The sequence below is a fragment of the Bubalus bubalis genome, chromosome 21 (assembly GCF_019923935.1).
Source record: "Bubalus bubalis isolate 160015118507 breed Murrah chromosome 21, NDDB_SH_1, whole genome shotgun sequence".
NCBI classification, from domain to species: domain Eukaryota; kingdom Metazoa; phylum Chordata; class Mammalia; order Artiodactyla; family Bovidae; genus Bubalus; species Bubalus bubalis.
The window spans coordinates 33,397,906-33,415,373 of record NC_059177.1 but is presented as its reverse complement, the minus strand read 5'-3'; the positions used below and the strand labels follow the sequence as shown (position 1 = coordinate 33,415,373).

Here is a 17,468-nt window from a genome sequence, read left to right as displayed (position 1 = left end):
TTCAATCATATGCAAATATAGAAGCCACTTAAGCCTGAAAGGGAAAGTCATTATTCCAGTCTTTTTAAAAAATTCTAACAATGCCTATCTGAGTGCCTTGAACATAATCCATTAGAATGTATTTAAGTTTATTAAACTAAATCATAGATAAGAAATGATGTTGAACCTTAGTTTAATCCCTAGAAATGAAAAATATAATGTGCAGTTTTCAAAATGGTAGCCTTTATAGGCAAATGTGAAAAGTAAAAGTTGCTGAGTCATGTCCAACTCTTTGCGACTCCCTTGGAATTCTCCAGGCCAGAATACTGGAGTGGGTAGTCTTTCCCTTCTCCAGGGGATCGTCCGAACCTAGAAATTGAACCCAGGTCTCTGGCATTGCAGGCAGATTCTTTACCAGCTGAGCCACAAGGGAAGCCCTTGCCTTCTAATTTTAATGCATTATCATAGCAAGGGCTTCCCAGGTGGCGCTAGTGGTGAAGAACATGCCTGCCAATGGAGGAGACATAAGAGATGTGGGTTTGATCCCTGGGTTGAGAAGAGTCCATGGAGGAGGGTATGGGAACCCATTCTAGCATTCTTGCCTAGAGAATCCCAAGAACAGAGGAGCCTGATGGGCCACAGTCCATAAGGCTGCAAAGAGTCAGACAGGCACACACTAGCATAGCAAAAACAAAACAAAAAACCATGAGGTAAAGACTGTCTTTCATATGTCTATACTTCAAATGCCTGGAATATACTCAGCATATAAGTCTTGAATGAATATATAATAATTTTTGAAGACTGTATTAATTGTAAAGAAATAAGAAAATATAATGGCTAATTTTGGAGGGTAGGGTTTTTTTTTTTTCTATGAAATATTTAATCCTAGTGTTTAGAAGATGGGCTCTTGACCCAGATCACTGGGGTCTGCTCTATCACTTAGCAGCTATAATAATACCTTGAGTAAGTTTCTTAATCTCCCTATTCACCCTCTGGTTCCCCATTCATGAATGAGACAATAGTAATGATACTTATCTTATGGGGTTGGTAAAAAGGATTAAATTACACCTTATAAGCAACATACTTTGGAGTAGCATCAGCACATGGTGAGGGTTTAAATACACCTTACCGACTGCTACTGTGGGCTTCCCTGGTAATTCAGCAATAATCTGCCTGCCAAGGCAGGAGATGCGGGTCTGATCCCTGAGTCAGGAAGATCCTCCAGAGAAGAAAATGTCAACCCATTCTTATATTCTTACCTGGAAAACTTCATGAACAGAGGAACTTGGTGAGCTGCAATCCATGGAGTCGCAAAAGAGTCAGACACGACTTAGCGACCAAACAACAACTGCTACGGTAGTTTTGATCACTTTTGTCTTGAGATTTAATGGTGTGAGCTTACTATATATATTCACCAACTCAACAATAATGAACCATAGAAATGAAATACACAATCGCACCTAGAACTTTGACACTCAACTTATTTTCACTCTAAGGTTTGTATTACTGTTATCTTGAAATTTGTTTAATGATGAGCTTTAATAAACAGTTGTTAGGGTCCAAAGAGCTATTCTGTGCAGGACCAGGGATGAGGATTGAGGTGTTTGAAGGGTGTCTCAGTGTCTCACTCTGTAAACGGAGAGAGAGAAGGATAGCTTCTGAAGATGCACCGCAACATCAAACTTTCTTTATAATGACTGTGAAAGCCCAGAGAGTACTCGGAGGCACTTGAAGAGGTTGTTGAAGCCAGAATATTATAAGAACTACCTTAATTTTGAAAATAAAAAAAAAAGAAAGAAAGACTAGACAGTATGATGCATGACAGTGGCAATCACATCAATGTTATTTTCCCCCTTGTGCCCAAGCATCTAACACATAGTAGGTGCTTTATAAGTGGATAACTGATTGACTTATTTGAGTGAATCATTGTCAATGTAATCTGTAAGTGAAAACTAGGTCACTTCATATGTACCATCATATTTATATTTCCAAAGAAGAAAGTGTCTAAACCCTAGCACTGGAAACAAAATGTTGAACTTCTGAGTGTTTCCTCTTCCCACCCCAGCATATTATTTGAAGGAAATTTTTATAAAATGTCTTGAGCATATTTCTTTGTCAAAACCCACTCTTTGATGCTGAAAATGATACATTTCTATGTATTAAACATGTTTAAAAAAAAAACTCAGAAGGTTTGTTTTAGGCTTACTCCTATAAACATCTATACTGTAGTCTAGCTAGATCATGTTCCCACATTTAGCTGCTGAAATAATTGACAGACCTAAATTTGTATAAACTCAACAATATTTCGGGTTAACTTACTGGTTAAAAGAACCTTAAGAGGTAAGAAATGGCTTACATTTTTCACTTTCTCATTTGCCGTTAGAAATCTAACACCCATTAACACTATCAGTATTTTGCAGAATGCTTTTTTCTTTTGTTTCTCCTTCCCTCTTTCTTCTTTTGGTAAATGAACAGTATCAGTAAAATCTCTAAGAGAAAGTACTGGGTAATACAGTGTTAAAGTGCTGCTTGAGTTGTTCAATAGTTAGTGGGCAGGTATTACAATTCACTGTAGCTGTAATAGAGGGTAATGTCACTTTAAGACATGTGATACTTTACAGAGGAGGGATGTATTGAAAGAGACTATTGCTACTTACAGCGCCGTATAGCAGCCCTGCTCCTACATTTTGCTGCCTTACTCTGCCCTGAATGCTCTGGAGTGGGGATGGTCCGTCATTAACTTAAACTGATTCTCATCAGGAAACTGCACATTATCTCACCATCATTTCAAAGGTCTCGTCTGGCAGAGGTGACGCCAGGAGATGATTTAAAGGTGAAAATGACAAGGTTTCCAGCCCTCAAACCTTGGTTCCTTTTCTGACAATACAGTCTGAATGAACCCAATGTCTTCTTTACTGTGGAAGTAGCATCGGAAGAGAAAAACATATATATTTTTTTAATCCTGATAAAGAAGATTATTGGGAAGCTCTTTTAAAAAAAATCTTCAATTGTGGCACAGATGGATTTTAGAAAGTGTTAGAGCTTTCCAATGAACACTAATAGAGTACTCTGCTCTTGGCTGGATTTTTCAGGTAAGAAGCCTCTTTAAGGATTTAAGATTCAGAAAGCAGATTTGAAATCTATTTAGTCAGGTCTAGAGACCTATGTAAAGCTGAATGCATTATTTTTGGGGGAAACACCTATTAACATAGAGATCACCTCTTGCTAAGAGAGTTAGCAAAGAGAGCTATTTGCAGGAGCCTTGGAAGTAATGTTAAGAATTAAAGAAAGTTAAATGAAAAAAATAAAATAAAAAGAAGGAAAATATTGCAAACCACAGCAATTTTGAGTGCTAAGATTTATATGGGTGAAGAAGAGAAAGCAGTCATTGAAAAACTGTTAAGTTTTTATCCTGGTAGGGTTTTTTCAAGTTTAGATGAATTCCTAGTACATTTTAACTGAAATTCACAGTCATTGCATGCCACCATCCGCTCTATTTTGTCTTTCTATAATTTGCAGGCACCCAGATGCATTCATTTCAGAATTCATAGGAGGAGTGCTGCTCTTATCTGAAGAGAACGCATCTATGGTACACTGATAGTTCTGAAGACAATGAGGCTAAATCTGTTGTACACAAAAGTAAACAGTGGGCTGTGAAACTAATTATAAAGTGAATGGTCCATGTGAATCACAGACCAGGGCATGAAAGGCATCACGCTGTTGAACATAATGTTTTCCTACTTTGCACTTAATTATGGTTGTCACCATTTGTCTATTATAATTTTAAAACCCTTCTTAAAGACTAAGTCTCTCTCTCCTAAAACCCACAAATTATCTTGTATTATGTCTGTATACATACACACACACACACACAGGTATAATGTATATAGTTTGCTTGCTGAACATCACAGCTTTTGAAAGAGGGCCAATTTTCATGAATAAAGAAGCCACACTGGGAGGTCACTAGGAGGTTTTAAATGTAGAGTTTAAATACTTGAAGTATATGATTTGACAATGGAAAGATGAAAAAAAGAAAGAAACAATCTTGGGTCCAAAGCTCTAAGAGAAAAGATTACACTTAACTGGATTCTTATATAGAAAATGCTTCCGTATCACTGGCTGAATAAGGACGATGCTTCAAGTTTGATTAATTTGGCAAATATGAAATGCAGCATAAGGTGTTGTTTGAGAAATTGGACAATATGTAGCGCAGTTGAGCTTTTGTACCTCCTAAGATTCTCATAGGTGCTGAGAAGACTGTCAAAGTTTCAGCGCCTGAGAAAAGGTGGATGTTCGTCCATAAATACATACACCACCTGTATATGCATATTCATCAACACTCAACAAATGCCACAATAAGATCTTAGGAGGCAAAGCAATATTGTAAATTATGGTTTGCTTTAGGAGAGATGCATAGATCTTAGATCTTGTATCTGAAACTCATTTTGGCTGAAGACAAATCCTTCTGATTTTAAGTCCAGCCCCAAACACCAGTTCTTTCAGGAGATTACAACATGCCTCTGAGAAATGATTTCTTAGTTTAGAAGACAGCACTGGAATTAAAAATTCATGACTGTAGAATTAAAAAAAAAAAAAAGGAATCCACTCTTTCCTTCCAGGCTTATGTCAGACTTGCAATGAAGTTAGAATGAACAGGAGCATGCAGGCTTTCAATGCCTGGAATAACTATAGCTTAAAGATAATTGTGTAAAACAGGGTATTTAGTCAGGGTATAGTGTTTCAAACTGCCTAACAGATAGTCAAAAACTTTATTTCTGTATTTCAGCTATCCTAAGAGTTTGGTTTTGCAGAATTTCAAAAATGGATTCATGATCTCGTGGAGAGTGATTTCTCTCAGTCCCACTTCATGCCATGACCTCTGCCGGGTCATTAATTCTAGCCAGCAAAGTAGCAAAGGGACATGACGTCTGAGACCCCCCTTCTCTCATCAGTGGGACTGACGGAGCTGGGGGCTCAAAGCCGGGGGTAATTCTTCCTTTCTAATGTTCCCTTTAGAGAATGGCAATGGTCTCTGCGATGTCCTGGGTCCTGTATTTGTGGATAAGTGCTTGCGCGGTTCTGCTCTGCCATGGATCCCTTCAGCACACTTTCCAGCAGCATCACCTGCACCGACCAGGTAAGTCGGAGGCTGGCTCCACAGTAGCCTCCAGTCTCCAGCCTCTCTGTGGTCTTCTAACAGATGGTTGAAGGCAAGTGACAGAAAGTGCTACAGCGTGGGCAGCTTGCCTCGGAATTCCAAGACTTACTGTTGGCTGGATGTTACGGGGAGTGTGGGGGATACTAAAATGCCATGGATGTATTTCCAATAACTGTTTAGAAAATGTGATTCTGTCTAGGAGTCCCACCATCCCTTGGTGCATAAAGTAGAAGTCTTTTGTTTGTGAATACCTTGGCCAATAGTGAAATATTCTGCAAAAAGTGGGATAACTTTCAAGACTTGAAAAATTTTTAAAGAGGCAAAATACAATATTTGCAATCGAGAAAGTGTGTCCATGATCCTGAGCTGCATTTGTCTGAAGCATAGATACCATAATTTTGATGTGTATGTGGCTAAGGATTTTGTGTGCATGTTAGGGCCAAAATTAACTTTGGAAGTAGTTTGTCAATGAAAAAGAAATTAAACAGCAACTTACTATTTCTTGTCTGGTTTGTCTCCTCTCTTTTCTCCCCTTCTTCACTTTCTGTTCTTCCGGTATGCTTGGTGCCTTTTTTTTTTTTTTCCCCCCTATCTCTCTTGGCAGTATCGGGGACAAGTTCTCTCTAGCGTGACTCCCCCCCCAACCACCCTCCACCCCCCCATCGAATTTTAAGTTCCAGATGCATTTTACTTTCTTCGTTTTTCTTTTCAGAGTATATTTCTCACCCTTCCATGGTCTCACGCTTCAATCTGTATTTTTCTCTCCTTTGCCGCTCCAGCTTTCTCATTACTATTCCCTCAGCTCGACTGTCCTCACCAATCCTGGTTCTCGGAAAGGTTGCCTTCCATTTTCTGCTTAGCTTCAGCCCTTGCACTTATTCCTCCACCTTCAGCGCACCCCTTCCCCTCCCCCACCCCCCATCCGATAGCCAGGTCCGGGCTCTGGGGACCAGTTGCGCGCTCAAGCTCCGGATCCTTAGTTCTCTAGCGCTGCCAGCTTTCCACACACACTCCTTCCCTTCCAAATCCCTCTCTGGCTTTCTCCCATCCGCCCGGCTTCCTGCAGCTGCGTGGTCCAGCGTCTATGCCTTTGCCTTTCCCTGCCTCTGCAGCCGGCCTGGGCACCCATCCTGGGCTCTTCGACACTCTCTTCCAGCAACGCCTCCCAGGGCGCTGCTTGCTGCTTTCCTGGGCTCTGCTTCCTGGCTGGGGGCGGGATCGAAAGAGCGCTGCTGCCGCCCAGGTTCTCCAGTGCCGGCTGCGGGCGAGCGCACCAGCCCGCTGAATGCTGCAACTTGGGCCGCCCCGAGAGCAGGGGTTTGGCGGGGCCTTAGCTTGGGGCAGAGGCCCGGGGTTGCCTCTGGGCTCCAGTTGCCCTTTCTCCACTCCCTGGGTCGGGGAGGGATGGCGAGGGGGCGTTGGTGCCCCTGCAGGTGGGTTTGGAAACGGCTTTGCGGATGCTGCGCGCTGGTATTTCTGCTCCGCGTGTATTCTGAGACTGGATCTACCACTGCCAGAGTCCGAGGCATCAGTGCGGAGTTGGAGGAAAAAGAAACGTGGGTCTTGGAATCCCCAGGTTACCTCCAATCAGTAGATGACCAATCTGCTCTGGCAAAAAAACGTCTTTGAGTTGTTACATAGTCATACAAATAACGTGAGAAATTTCTAGTCATGATAATACTTAAAGATAAGCATGAGTAACAGAAACAGCTAATGTGAGTGTTTTAGACAGGACCTGAAGGTTAATTCACGTTGCTTGGCTTAATTCTTATTCAGGTAGGTGTGATTCCCCACCGTGTTGCTCAGGAGACTGAAGTTCTGAGGGTCTGGGTGACTTAAGTTCACACAGCTAGTATCTGTCATTGGAGACTTCGGTCTGATTTCATCTCCAGAGCCTGTTTCCCAAAGAGGAAATAATGCCTCAAAGTGCAGAGAACGATCTTGCCATGTAGCCTTTTTGAAGCTGTATGAGAACCTTCATGTAATTCAAGAAAACTTTCCAGTTATGTCAATAAACGGACTCATTTGAAATGCATTCTGAAAGGTGTCTATGGCAGAACTGGTGAGGGGTGGCTTGTGGGGATGACAGAACTCAGGCCAGACCATCAGTACGCATGCATGTGCGTGTGTGTGCACGCGTGTGTGTAAGTGTTCACAGGTGCTCTCAGTCATGTCTGAGTCTTTGCATCTGTCACTGAACATTAGTGATATGACCCTGGACAAGTCACTTTTCTTCTCTGGGCCCAATTTCTCATTTAGGGGTATTGTGGGGAGTGTAAATAAACTAATCTTCAGAAAAGTATAAACTGTAAAACTCTTCAGAAATATCAGGAATTACTGACATCCTGGGGCTTCCCTGGTGGCTCAGATGGTAAAGAATCCACCTGCAATGTAGGAGACCAGGGTTGGACTCATGAGTGGGGAAGATACCCTGGAGAAGAGAATGGGTACCCACTCCAGTATTCTCGCCTGGAGAATTTCATGGGCAGAGGGCCTGGCGGGCTGCAGTCTGTGAGGTCACAAAGAGTCAGACAAGACTGAGCAACTAACACACTTTCACCACTTCATAGACTACAAACGTGCATGTCATAGATGTTGAATTAGTGACGCCTTGCTGTTCACACAGCTAACTATCTTTACTGATAACAATATTGCTTTTACTCTTGCTGTTAATTTTAACTATGTGATACCTGGCTAGAATATACTACCAAATTCCACCTGTCTTATTTTGTGCCCTATGCATACAGTCAAGAAATATGGCACAGTATGCAATGAGTTTTCACATAGACTGTCTCTCAATTAATTGATTAATATATTAGATTTTTGGGGGGTGAAGGGTTGTGGCTATGTAACAAGTAATGTCTTTGTGGAGCTTGTTATCAAAATACAATAATTTTAAACTGGGAAACACATCATAGGTTCTCTCTGCAATTAAACTCAGTATTTTTTTTTTTCATTGTTTACTCTTAGTAATTGCTTTTTATCATCAGTTCATGGTTCATCTGTACCTCGAATACTCTAAGAAACTGCAGCACTGAAACCAATTTCAACCCCAAGTACTTATACATTTGAGATCTATTTCAGATTCATTGATGAAATGAAGAAACTATAAATACTCCCTTCTAGATGCAGATAATATTAAACTAAAGTCCAATGTTTCTATGTATTAGGTTTATTCAACTTTCTTGGGTTTTCAACAATAGCTGCAAAGATTAAAGTCATAGATCTTGGACACCGCAATATTCTACATTATTTCAGTGAGAAATACAATCTCCTTTAATGCAATCTTCGGTCTTGATTTTAAGGGAAAATGTATGCTTCCTGTGATGAGAGTTGTGATGTTTCCCTTCATGGGTCTTAAATCTTCAGGGACACTAATGAAATGTGTATGAAAACAAGAGAGAAATCAGGGCCAGTTATCTGTGACAATTCCCTCCTTCAATGAGCAAATAAATAAATAAATAGCTGGATAAATGAGCAAAAAGGAAAAACATAATCTCATTTTCTCAAATCGGTTAAAACAAGTGACATGATGAGAAAAAATGAGACACCAGCAGACCCTGAGCTTTGCCACATTTGCCTAAGCTTGAAAAATCGCCTCTTTCATAAAGTAGGAGCTGGCAGACACCATGTGCATATCAAGTGTCTGGGAAAGGTGAAAAATGACACATCTTTCACTCACAGCCCTGGATGGAGTGAAGGCTTTACAGTTGCCTCCTCACCTGTGTAAGAATGTCTGGTCCCCCTCTCTCCAGGCTCTTATAGGCAGCTTCACCATCATCCCCTACACTGTAAGATGGATAGTGCTCTGATCCCAAGCAGCCAATCTCAGTCTCTCAAGAAATAATCCACTCCACTGACAGATGAGTGAAACTGGATGTTCCCCTCATTCAAACTATGCCATACCTAGATGGCACCAGCCAGCCCGAGTCCTTGAGGGAAATGGTTAGAGATTTGGGCCAATTTCTGCTGTCAGCACATAGTATTAGGACCTTGTTTCTGTGAGGTTGTGAATTTGTGATCTGTCTTTTCAATGCTGTTTCTACACAAACAGAATGAGAATATGTTAACTAGAAAACGGACTGAGTTTAATGCATTCCCCTGCAGTCCCAAAGTGCTTCCTATTTTTCATATTTATAGTATTAGGAATGCACCATTTGTTTTCAGTGACTCACTAGTTAAGGAAGATTAAAACAGTCAATCAAATGAAAGTGAATTTTAAAATTACACAAATAAGTAAAATGTGCTATAGATTAACAGATTTGTAATATCAATAATTTAATATTTGGCTAAATCAAGTTTTTTTATTTTGGGAATGATGTAGGAAATTAGTGTAATAACTGAAGAATACTCATGCCTTTTTAAAAAATATGTACAGTAAAGCTAGAAGAAGGACATTTAATTTAAAAAAGACAGACTGAACAATGAAAACTCAGAGTGGTATTCCATTGTTCCCAGAAGTTAAAATAGACAGCTTCAACTCTTTATAATCACCAGTTATTATGTGACAGGTAAAAAAAGATGAGTGGTTTGCTAAACGTAACTTTCTTATATAGGATTATTTTTCCCCTTATGGGTATAAGATTATGACAGCAATTTTAATGGTTACTTAATTTCAAGGGTGAGGGTACATGGGTATGGGTGTGAGGGGTTGTCCTTGAAACTTAATAAAATATGGATGATTTCAAAATACTTTAGTGAGAAAAGATCTTTAGGATTCTTTAGCAATTTAAAATTATAAAGATAAATTACATGAGACAAGAAGTTGTAAATGCCTTATGAATCATTTATTCTCTCGTCACTGCTATTTTATTGACAAGGGTGTATGGAAGTATAAAAAGATGACACTGAATAGAATTGTCTGTGTAACTTATACTTGGTTTGATTTAAAGCTTTATAAAGCAAACTGTACTTAGAGGTATTTGTGACTTAATTATTACATAGTAAACATCACCATCCATTTTAAAGTGAGTGTTTTTGTGAAGATTGGAAAGCATCCTTGTATACCTTATACTTATTTTTCCCTTACTGTTATATATTACTTTATTGAAAGCTGGTCAGGGAATATGTATTAGAATACCAAGTTTCCTTACAATAAAGGGTTGTTTTACAATTGTAGTATAAAAGAAATAGTGAAAACAAGAGTGGTTGTATATTGAATTTTTAGAATGTGTACCAATTCTAGATTGCTAAGTGTAGTGAATTGGCCTTAGGATTGGAGCAGACAAGTTGTTATTTGGTGTAACTGGTGCTGGTGATAATCCGTCGATCATGTGATTGATGATATTGACCTCATTCTAGAGTCAAAGTGCAGGCATGAGCATTTGATGGTGGCTCAGATGATAAAGAATCCACCTGCAATGTAGGAGACCCGGGTTCAATCCCTGGGTCGGGAAGATTCCCTGGAGGAGGGAATGGCTTCCCACTCCAGTATTCTTGCTTGGAGAATTCCATGGACAGAGGAGCCTAACAGGTTATATATAGTCCATGGGGTCGCAAAGAGTTGGACATGACTGAGTGACTAAAACTTTCACTTTCACACTTTCTTTTCAAAATCAAAATCAGGTAAAGATGCAAATAAAGATTTTCTGACATCCCTGTGAATTTATAAAAGAATTACTACAATGCAGTCTAAGTACTGTTACTTATGACCTTAAGCCTATGGCCTCAGTTTTATACAACAGTGCAAACAGATATTTAGAACTGGCATTAATGAACAGTAGTCTTAGTTGTTCATCTCTTTAAAGTTCATTTAAAATGAAAACTGCTTTTTAAAATCTTCTAATTTTGAACTCTGTGTAAAAATTCAAAGCTTGGGTATAAAAATTGGTACATCATTAAAGCAGCAACAACAACAATCTGCAGTGTTTTCCAAAATGTAAAATGTGAAAGTCCTGACACAATTCCATTTCTAGATGCTTATACTAAGGAAATGATTGGACAGGTTTAAAAAGATGTATGTTTAAGGTTTAGTCACTGAAACAGTAATTTTGATGGCAAAAAATTAAAGGAAGTTTCCATCTCTATCAAAAGGGATGTGCGTGCATGCTCAGTCACCTCAGTCATGTCTGACTCTTTGTAACCCCATGGACCATAGCCTGCCAGGCTCCTCTGTCCATAGGAGCAAAATAGTCTGGAGAAAATATTTATTTGTACATGCATAAAAAATATCAGAAAAGATAAAAACATTCCTTATACACTGTTAGTTAAACCTGATGGGAGGATTGGATTGACTTGACTTTTTATTTCCTTTAATTTTGAAAATTTTTCAAATTCATTTCTAGGATGGGTATGTAATGATCTTTAATGAAAAGCTTAAAATCTTAGCTATAGAGAATTCAATGATTAATTTAAAAATGTATCAATGTTCCTTCCCAGTTTAAGGAAAAAGAAGCAAATGTAGGTTGCAAAAGTATCATTAGGCCCTTTTCCTTCTAAGAGCCTTAATCCAATAAAATATTCAGATTAGTATTTCCCAATTCAAAAACACTGTCCCCTCAAGATGCTCTTTGGAGAAAAACTATTAACTGCTGAGGAAACACTCACTGTACGATGTGTCTTTCTCTTGGAGATTTGCAGTGTATGTGAGTGTATGAAAGTTCTGAAAAGGTTTGCAGATGGGAGTCCTGATTGTGTTTAAAATTTTCCAAATTTTTTTTTTTTTAATTTGGAAAACACCTACAGTGCCTAGTCATATCACATGCATTGAGACGTATAGGCCTAGATAATCCCGGAATCATGTAACATTCATCTTTTTATCTTTCATTTCTAGTAAGGAACCTGGCATATAGTAGGTACTCAGAAAATATATGTTAGATTATAAAAGAAGAAGGAATGACTGCTCTGGTGGAATCAAACACTCCTTCATTTTTTCCTACTTATGTGTGAGTGTTTGTGTGTATATGGTTGGGTACATCTGTGTCTATATGTGTGTTTGTAATGGAGTGGTATAAACACTAAATTGTCACTGTAAGATATGCATGTGTATGTGCGTATATCTGTGCAGTATCTTTGGGTAGATATTTGACTCTATTCAATATTTGACATTAATCAAAAGCCATGGCTCAGATGGTAAAGAATCTGCCTGCAATGCAGGACCAAGGTTCGATTCCTGGGTCGATCCCTTGAGAAGGGAATGGCTACCCACTCCAGTATTCTTGCCTGGAGAATTCCATGGACAGAGGGGCCTGGTGCGCTACCAGTCCATGGAGTCACAAAGAGTCAGACACGATTGAGTGACTAACACTGATATTATAGTACATTAATCAAAATGGTCCAAAGAACATACTTAAAGATGTAGTGAAAAGTCAAATCCTTAAGGTTTTCAGTCACAGCATGAGTTTTTATTTTTTCCTATAGATTAGAAAATATTATAGGTGTGCTCTTGAGGGTCTGAAAAGGAAACTTCACTTAGTAAATAGGAAAAGGACTTTTGCTTTCAAATCTTCTGATATCAAGAAAAAAATATTCACTTTATCTTTGCAGAAGGAAAAAAATAACACCAGACCAGCAGTTTATCATTTATTTGGGATAAATAGAAGAAGAAGAGTTATTTTGCTAACAATTTGTATAAACTAATTGGATTCCCAAAGATAATATCCTCAAAGTATTTAGGGAATCTTCTTGGCCCACTATTTCTTTCTCTTTCCTTGAGTTTATATAATAAATGTCCAGAGAAAAAAAAGAAAAATGATATATCACAGCACCTTTCTCTCAGAAGATAGATAGACATCAAAGTGATCTGCCTACTCGTTAAGCATATCCTTTCTCCTTGCAGGGCAGGAATCCAATCAAGCTTTCCCTCAGTCTAAAAGGGAGGAAGACTTTGTACATCCTCAGCAAAGGCCATCTTCTGTTGATGGAATTACCTGTGTTTACCATTACCCTGCCCTTAGTAGACCTTCACTTGTAGATGTACCTCCTTTATACCTAAGACTAAATACAAGCTGAGTCTGTGTATATCTAAAGGGGTTTTCTGATTTCCCACTTGTGTGGGTGAAGAATGGACCTCCTGAGTCACATGCTTTGAAGTGAATAAATGTCAGCTTCCAGATTTAGATGAATTACCGCACAGTGCAGGGTGGGGGTGGGTGGCGGAGTGGGGGTGGTGGCGATGGTGGTGGTGGTGGGGGGGGGGGAAGGATTTCAATGCTCCTGAAATTGACAGCGGGCCAGCAGTTCATCCTATCCCTGGATTAAATACTATGTAGGTATTTGATCAATATTTGCTGAGCAACTAGGCAAGAGTTTTATATCCTTTAAAAAAATGCACATATTGGTGGGAAAGCACCACTTTACACCTTCTCTTATACCTAATGGTGTTGAAGAAAGAGCCAGAGTAGGAGTAGGACACTGGAGCTTTCAGCATCTCACTTCTGTTATCAATTGCAAGGCTCCAGATTAGAAGGTTGGAAGGAAGCAACCATTTTAATATTGCTCCTAGCAACTCCGAGGAGACGATCCATGCATTCCACAAATAGTAAAGTATATCCTGCCAAATAAGGAAGCTTTAAGCGGCCCAAGGAACTGATTCATTGCCTTTATCCATTTGATAGAGCAAGAAGCAGTACAAAATCACCTTTGTATATTTAAAAAACCTTCTGCTAAAGCTATTTGAAAACTTTCTGGATGATTTCATAGATGGAGAAGGCAAATAGCTTCACAGACCAGGTAGTTAACAAAAATAATTGGATCAGCCTGGAGGCCAGATATTACAGAATGCTGAGAACTGTGGCAGCTTAAGAGCATATGCACATCTAGAGGGCATAGCACAGACTTCGCCACACCTGAGGTGGGCTCAATGTGACCCGATCATCCGGTATTTCAAGGAAAGTCAGAAACCTAGAATTTTATGTGTTAAGTTCTTTATCTTTTAAATGTCAAGTGGGCCAAACAAAACTTGACTCAGGGCTATATCCCACTAGCAAGCTGTCAGTGGGTGACCTCAGACAAGATTATCTCCGGCTCCAACAGTTTATGATTCCTGATGAATTTATGCGAGCACAGTGGAGTAAGGTGAAGGCAGTAGGGTCAAAGGGGGAATCTCAATGCAGATCTGTTTCGTTTCAGCCTGTTTTAAAATTATGCCCGTGGATGAGTCCTATTTTGAGTTAAATTCAACATGTTAAAATGCTGTGTGTCTCTGAGCCTTTTATATGCAGTCAACTACTATCACTAGGGGGTCTGATGAACAGAGAGCATTTGTATTATGAAGCCAGTGGCCTAAGCAGAGGTCTCATTTGCATCTTAGCTAAAAGTCAATTAACTTAACTTTAGATTAAGGCTAAGCAGAAAGAGTAATCTGTAAATGTAATAAAACAGAGGGAAGCATCGGACAGCATAATGATGCCTATGTAAAACCCTTTATTTATTAAAGTTCTCAAAATCTAGTCTGCAGTCCACTAGCGGATTATAAATTTATCTTGAAACCCAAGGTGTTTTTTTGTTGTTGTTGTTCTTTTGAGCAAATGATTTAAGATTTTATGTATATTCATTTTGCATATGAACACAGGCTACTTATTAATATACTGGCTGAGTTATCATTCTACCCAAATGACATGTAACTAAGGTTTACTGAGCTTCCTTAATTCGGTATTCTGCTAAGAAAACTGGCTGCTGCCTCTGGGAAACATTGCAAAGTACCTGCATGCAAATAATTAGAACTCATGCAATTTGGGGAAGGATAATTTGTTATCACTGGATCTTGAGTGTTGTTTGAGTTGTTAGTGATTTTGCATTGCTGTGGTCCTTGCTTTTTAATTATAAATTAGTGTTGCTTCAGTTTCATCATTATCAATTAAGTTTGCTGCGGGTTGTTTCATTAACCCTATAGTCTATAATAATGCATATTTGCATACTTGGGGTTTTAAATTTGCTAAGGATTAGACTTTGAAACATTCTTTGGTTGTGGTTAGAAATGATTCATTGATATGCTTATTGTAAAACATGTGTTTATATCACTCTCAAAACTTATTTGTATGGTGACACTAGCCTAGTAACATTTTATATATGGCCTGTGAACCTACGCGACATAAATTCTCAAGAGAAGAAACATTTTTGGGGTTATTTTTATGTCTGTAAGGCATTGTTTCATAATATACTAGCATATTAATAGGTTCATCTTATTTTACCAAAATAATGAGTGATTCATAAATGCATCTTTCCAAATATTTATTACCCAAGTATTTTCCCACTGGAAGTGGAAACAGGTAGAAACTGGATATTGCACCTCCTCAGGGTGTTGGGATTAGGAAAATTTGAACACCACCGTTCTTTGAAGAAATTGTATCTAGAGGTCAGACCTACTGGAACTCTGAATTAAAAACTATATGACAAAGCAAAAAATAAAATAATAAAACCATTTTTTTTCTGAGATAAAATGATAAGATATAAGACAGGAGAAGAGGGTACTTGGAAGCTTCCCAGATGAGGTCTTATTAAGTTGAATTGTTTTTGTAGCTTCTTACACTTTTTATCTGATGAAAATGCAAGATGCCATGTACTGGACATGTGTTTGAGAAAGTAGGTCACTGGGTGAACATTTATAGGGCAGCATTTTTGACAGTTACTCCCAGGATTGTTTAGAAGAAAAAGCAGATTTATGGCATACATGCTGCCAATCTCCAACTCTCTATCTATCACAGGCCAAAGGAATCAATCACAGTGATTGTTCCCACAGAGCCTAGATGCAATTTCAGAATCTTTTTCAATCCTTCTCTGGACCACATACTAATTGATTGACACAAGCAAGTTGAGAGTCTTTGACCGTCCCTGCTGGTTCATTGACCATCTTTAGAATCCCTCTCCTATCCAAAAATACATACCATGAAACAATTCGTAAAAAATAAAAAGATCCAAAGTGTGATTAAAGCAAATATAAATAGCCACACACGCCTAGTAATGATGGTTTAAGATAGTGGATCTTTAGTCATTCTGTCAGCTTCTAGTATTTGCAGAACTTTCTTTTTATTTAATCCAGAAATTTTTTATTACTTTCCCCATTCTCTTATTGTATGTCAGGGATACAAGCTGCTTGTCATAGGAGCTCTAGTCAATCAGGTGCTTGATCATAAAGCATGAAGCACTTCATTCTGAACAGAGAGGATTTGAGAAGCCCTCATAGAAAGCTGGATTTTGTGTTGGCTTTGAATGTTGGGTAGGAAGTCAGCTAGTGGGAAAGACAAAGGGTTCCATACTGAACCAGAGGAAACAGAACAAGTAAAGTCTTAGTGGAAGGTAAGGGGGATAAGGTAGGACTGCGACCTAAATGTCTATAGGCCCTAAACTAGTTGGAGAACTTCATATTATTGCAGATAAAGGGAAAGCAAGATTTTGTTGTTGTTGCTGCTGCTGCTGCTAAGTCGCTTCAGTCGTGTCCGACTCTGTGCGACCCATAGACGGCAGCCCACCAGGCTCCCCCGTCCCTGGGATTCTCCAGGCAAGAACACTGGAGTGGGTTGCCATTTCCTTCTCCAATGCATGAAAGTGAAAAGTGAAAGTGAAGTCGCTCAGTCGTGTGCAACTCCTAGCGACCCCATGGACTGCAGCCTACCAGGATCCTCCGTCCATGGGATTTTCCAGGCAAGAGTACTGGAGTGGGGTGCCATTGCCTACTGTTTTATAATCTAAAGGTTGCCTTAGCAATGTACACTGATGATCACAGATGAACAGCTAGTTAAAATGGAAGAAAGAAGCCCCAGGATCCACAGTTTGAGTCTCTATGGAAAGCAAGTCATTTAATAATACAAGCCAAAATATGCTACTTCTGCTGATTTTTAAAGTCTGGTTGTTACTTTAGAGTAAACTACATATCTCTTACATCAAAACCTAAGGATAATAATTTTATTTTTAATGGACAACAAATTTAATGTGTTATTCAACAAATGTTTATGAACTGCCTACTAGGTTCAGAAAACTACACTTCCTCAATAGTTATAGCAATGCCTCTTTACTATAATCACTGGTTTAATGTTGCCTTTCCTGATTGGATCACCAGTTCTGTGTAGGTAGGGAACTGAGCAGTCTGGGGATCCCTGACTGGGTGTCTGGCCCATGTGCATGTGCTTAATCGCTCAGTCGTTTCCAGCTCTTTGCGACCCCATAGACCGTAGCCTGCCAGGCTCCTCTGTCCATGGGGATTCTCCAGGAAAGAATACTGGAATGGGTTACCATGCCCTCTTCCAGGGGATCTTCCCAACCCAAGAAAGCCCCATCTGGCCCATGGTTCTGTGCTGTGCTTAATCGCTCAGTCATGTCCAACTCTTTGCAACCCCATAAACTGTAGCCTGCCAGGCTCCTCTGTCCACTAGGATTCTCCAGGCAAGAATACTGG

General features: G+C 39.3%; 1 protein-coding gene and 1 long non-coding RNA gene across 3 annotated transcripts in view; one reads left to right on the top strand and one right to left on the bottom strand.

Moving 5' to 3' along the window:
• Positions 1-5,769, bottom strand: part of LOC123330936 — a 54,927-nt gene extending 49,158 nt beyond the window's left edge. For both annotated transcript variants that reach the window (XR_006547228.2, XR_006547227.2), the window contains exon 1: positions 5,634-5,769. This is a non-coding gene — a long non-coding RNA (uncharacterized LOC123330936). The remainder of the gene's footprint in view (positions 1-5,633) is intronic.
• Positions 2,838-17,468, top strand: part of TAFA1 (TAFA chemokine like family member 1) — a 533,669-nt gene continuing 519,038 nt past the window's right edge. The window contains exons 1-2 of the mRNA XM_025273058.2: positions 2,838-3,071; positions 4,996-5,116. Coding sequence (XP_025128843.1) covers positions 4,999-5,116 — 118 coding nt within the window. The 5' untranslated portion in view covers positions 2,838-3,071; positions 4,996-4,998. The remainder of the gene's footprint in view (positions 3,072-4,995; positions 5,117-17,468) is intronic.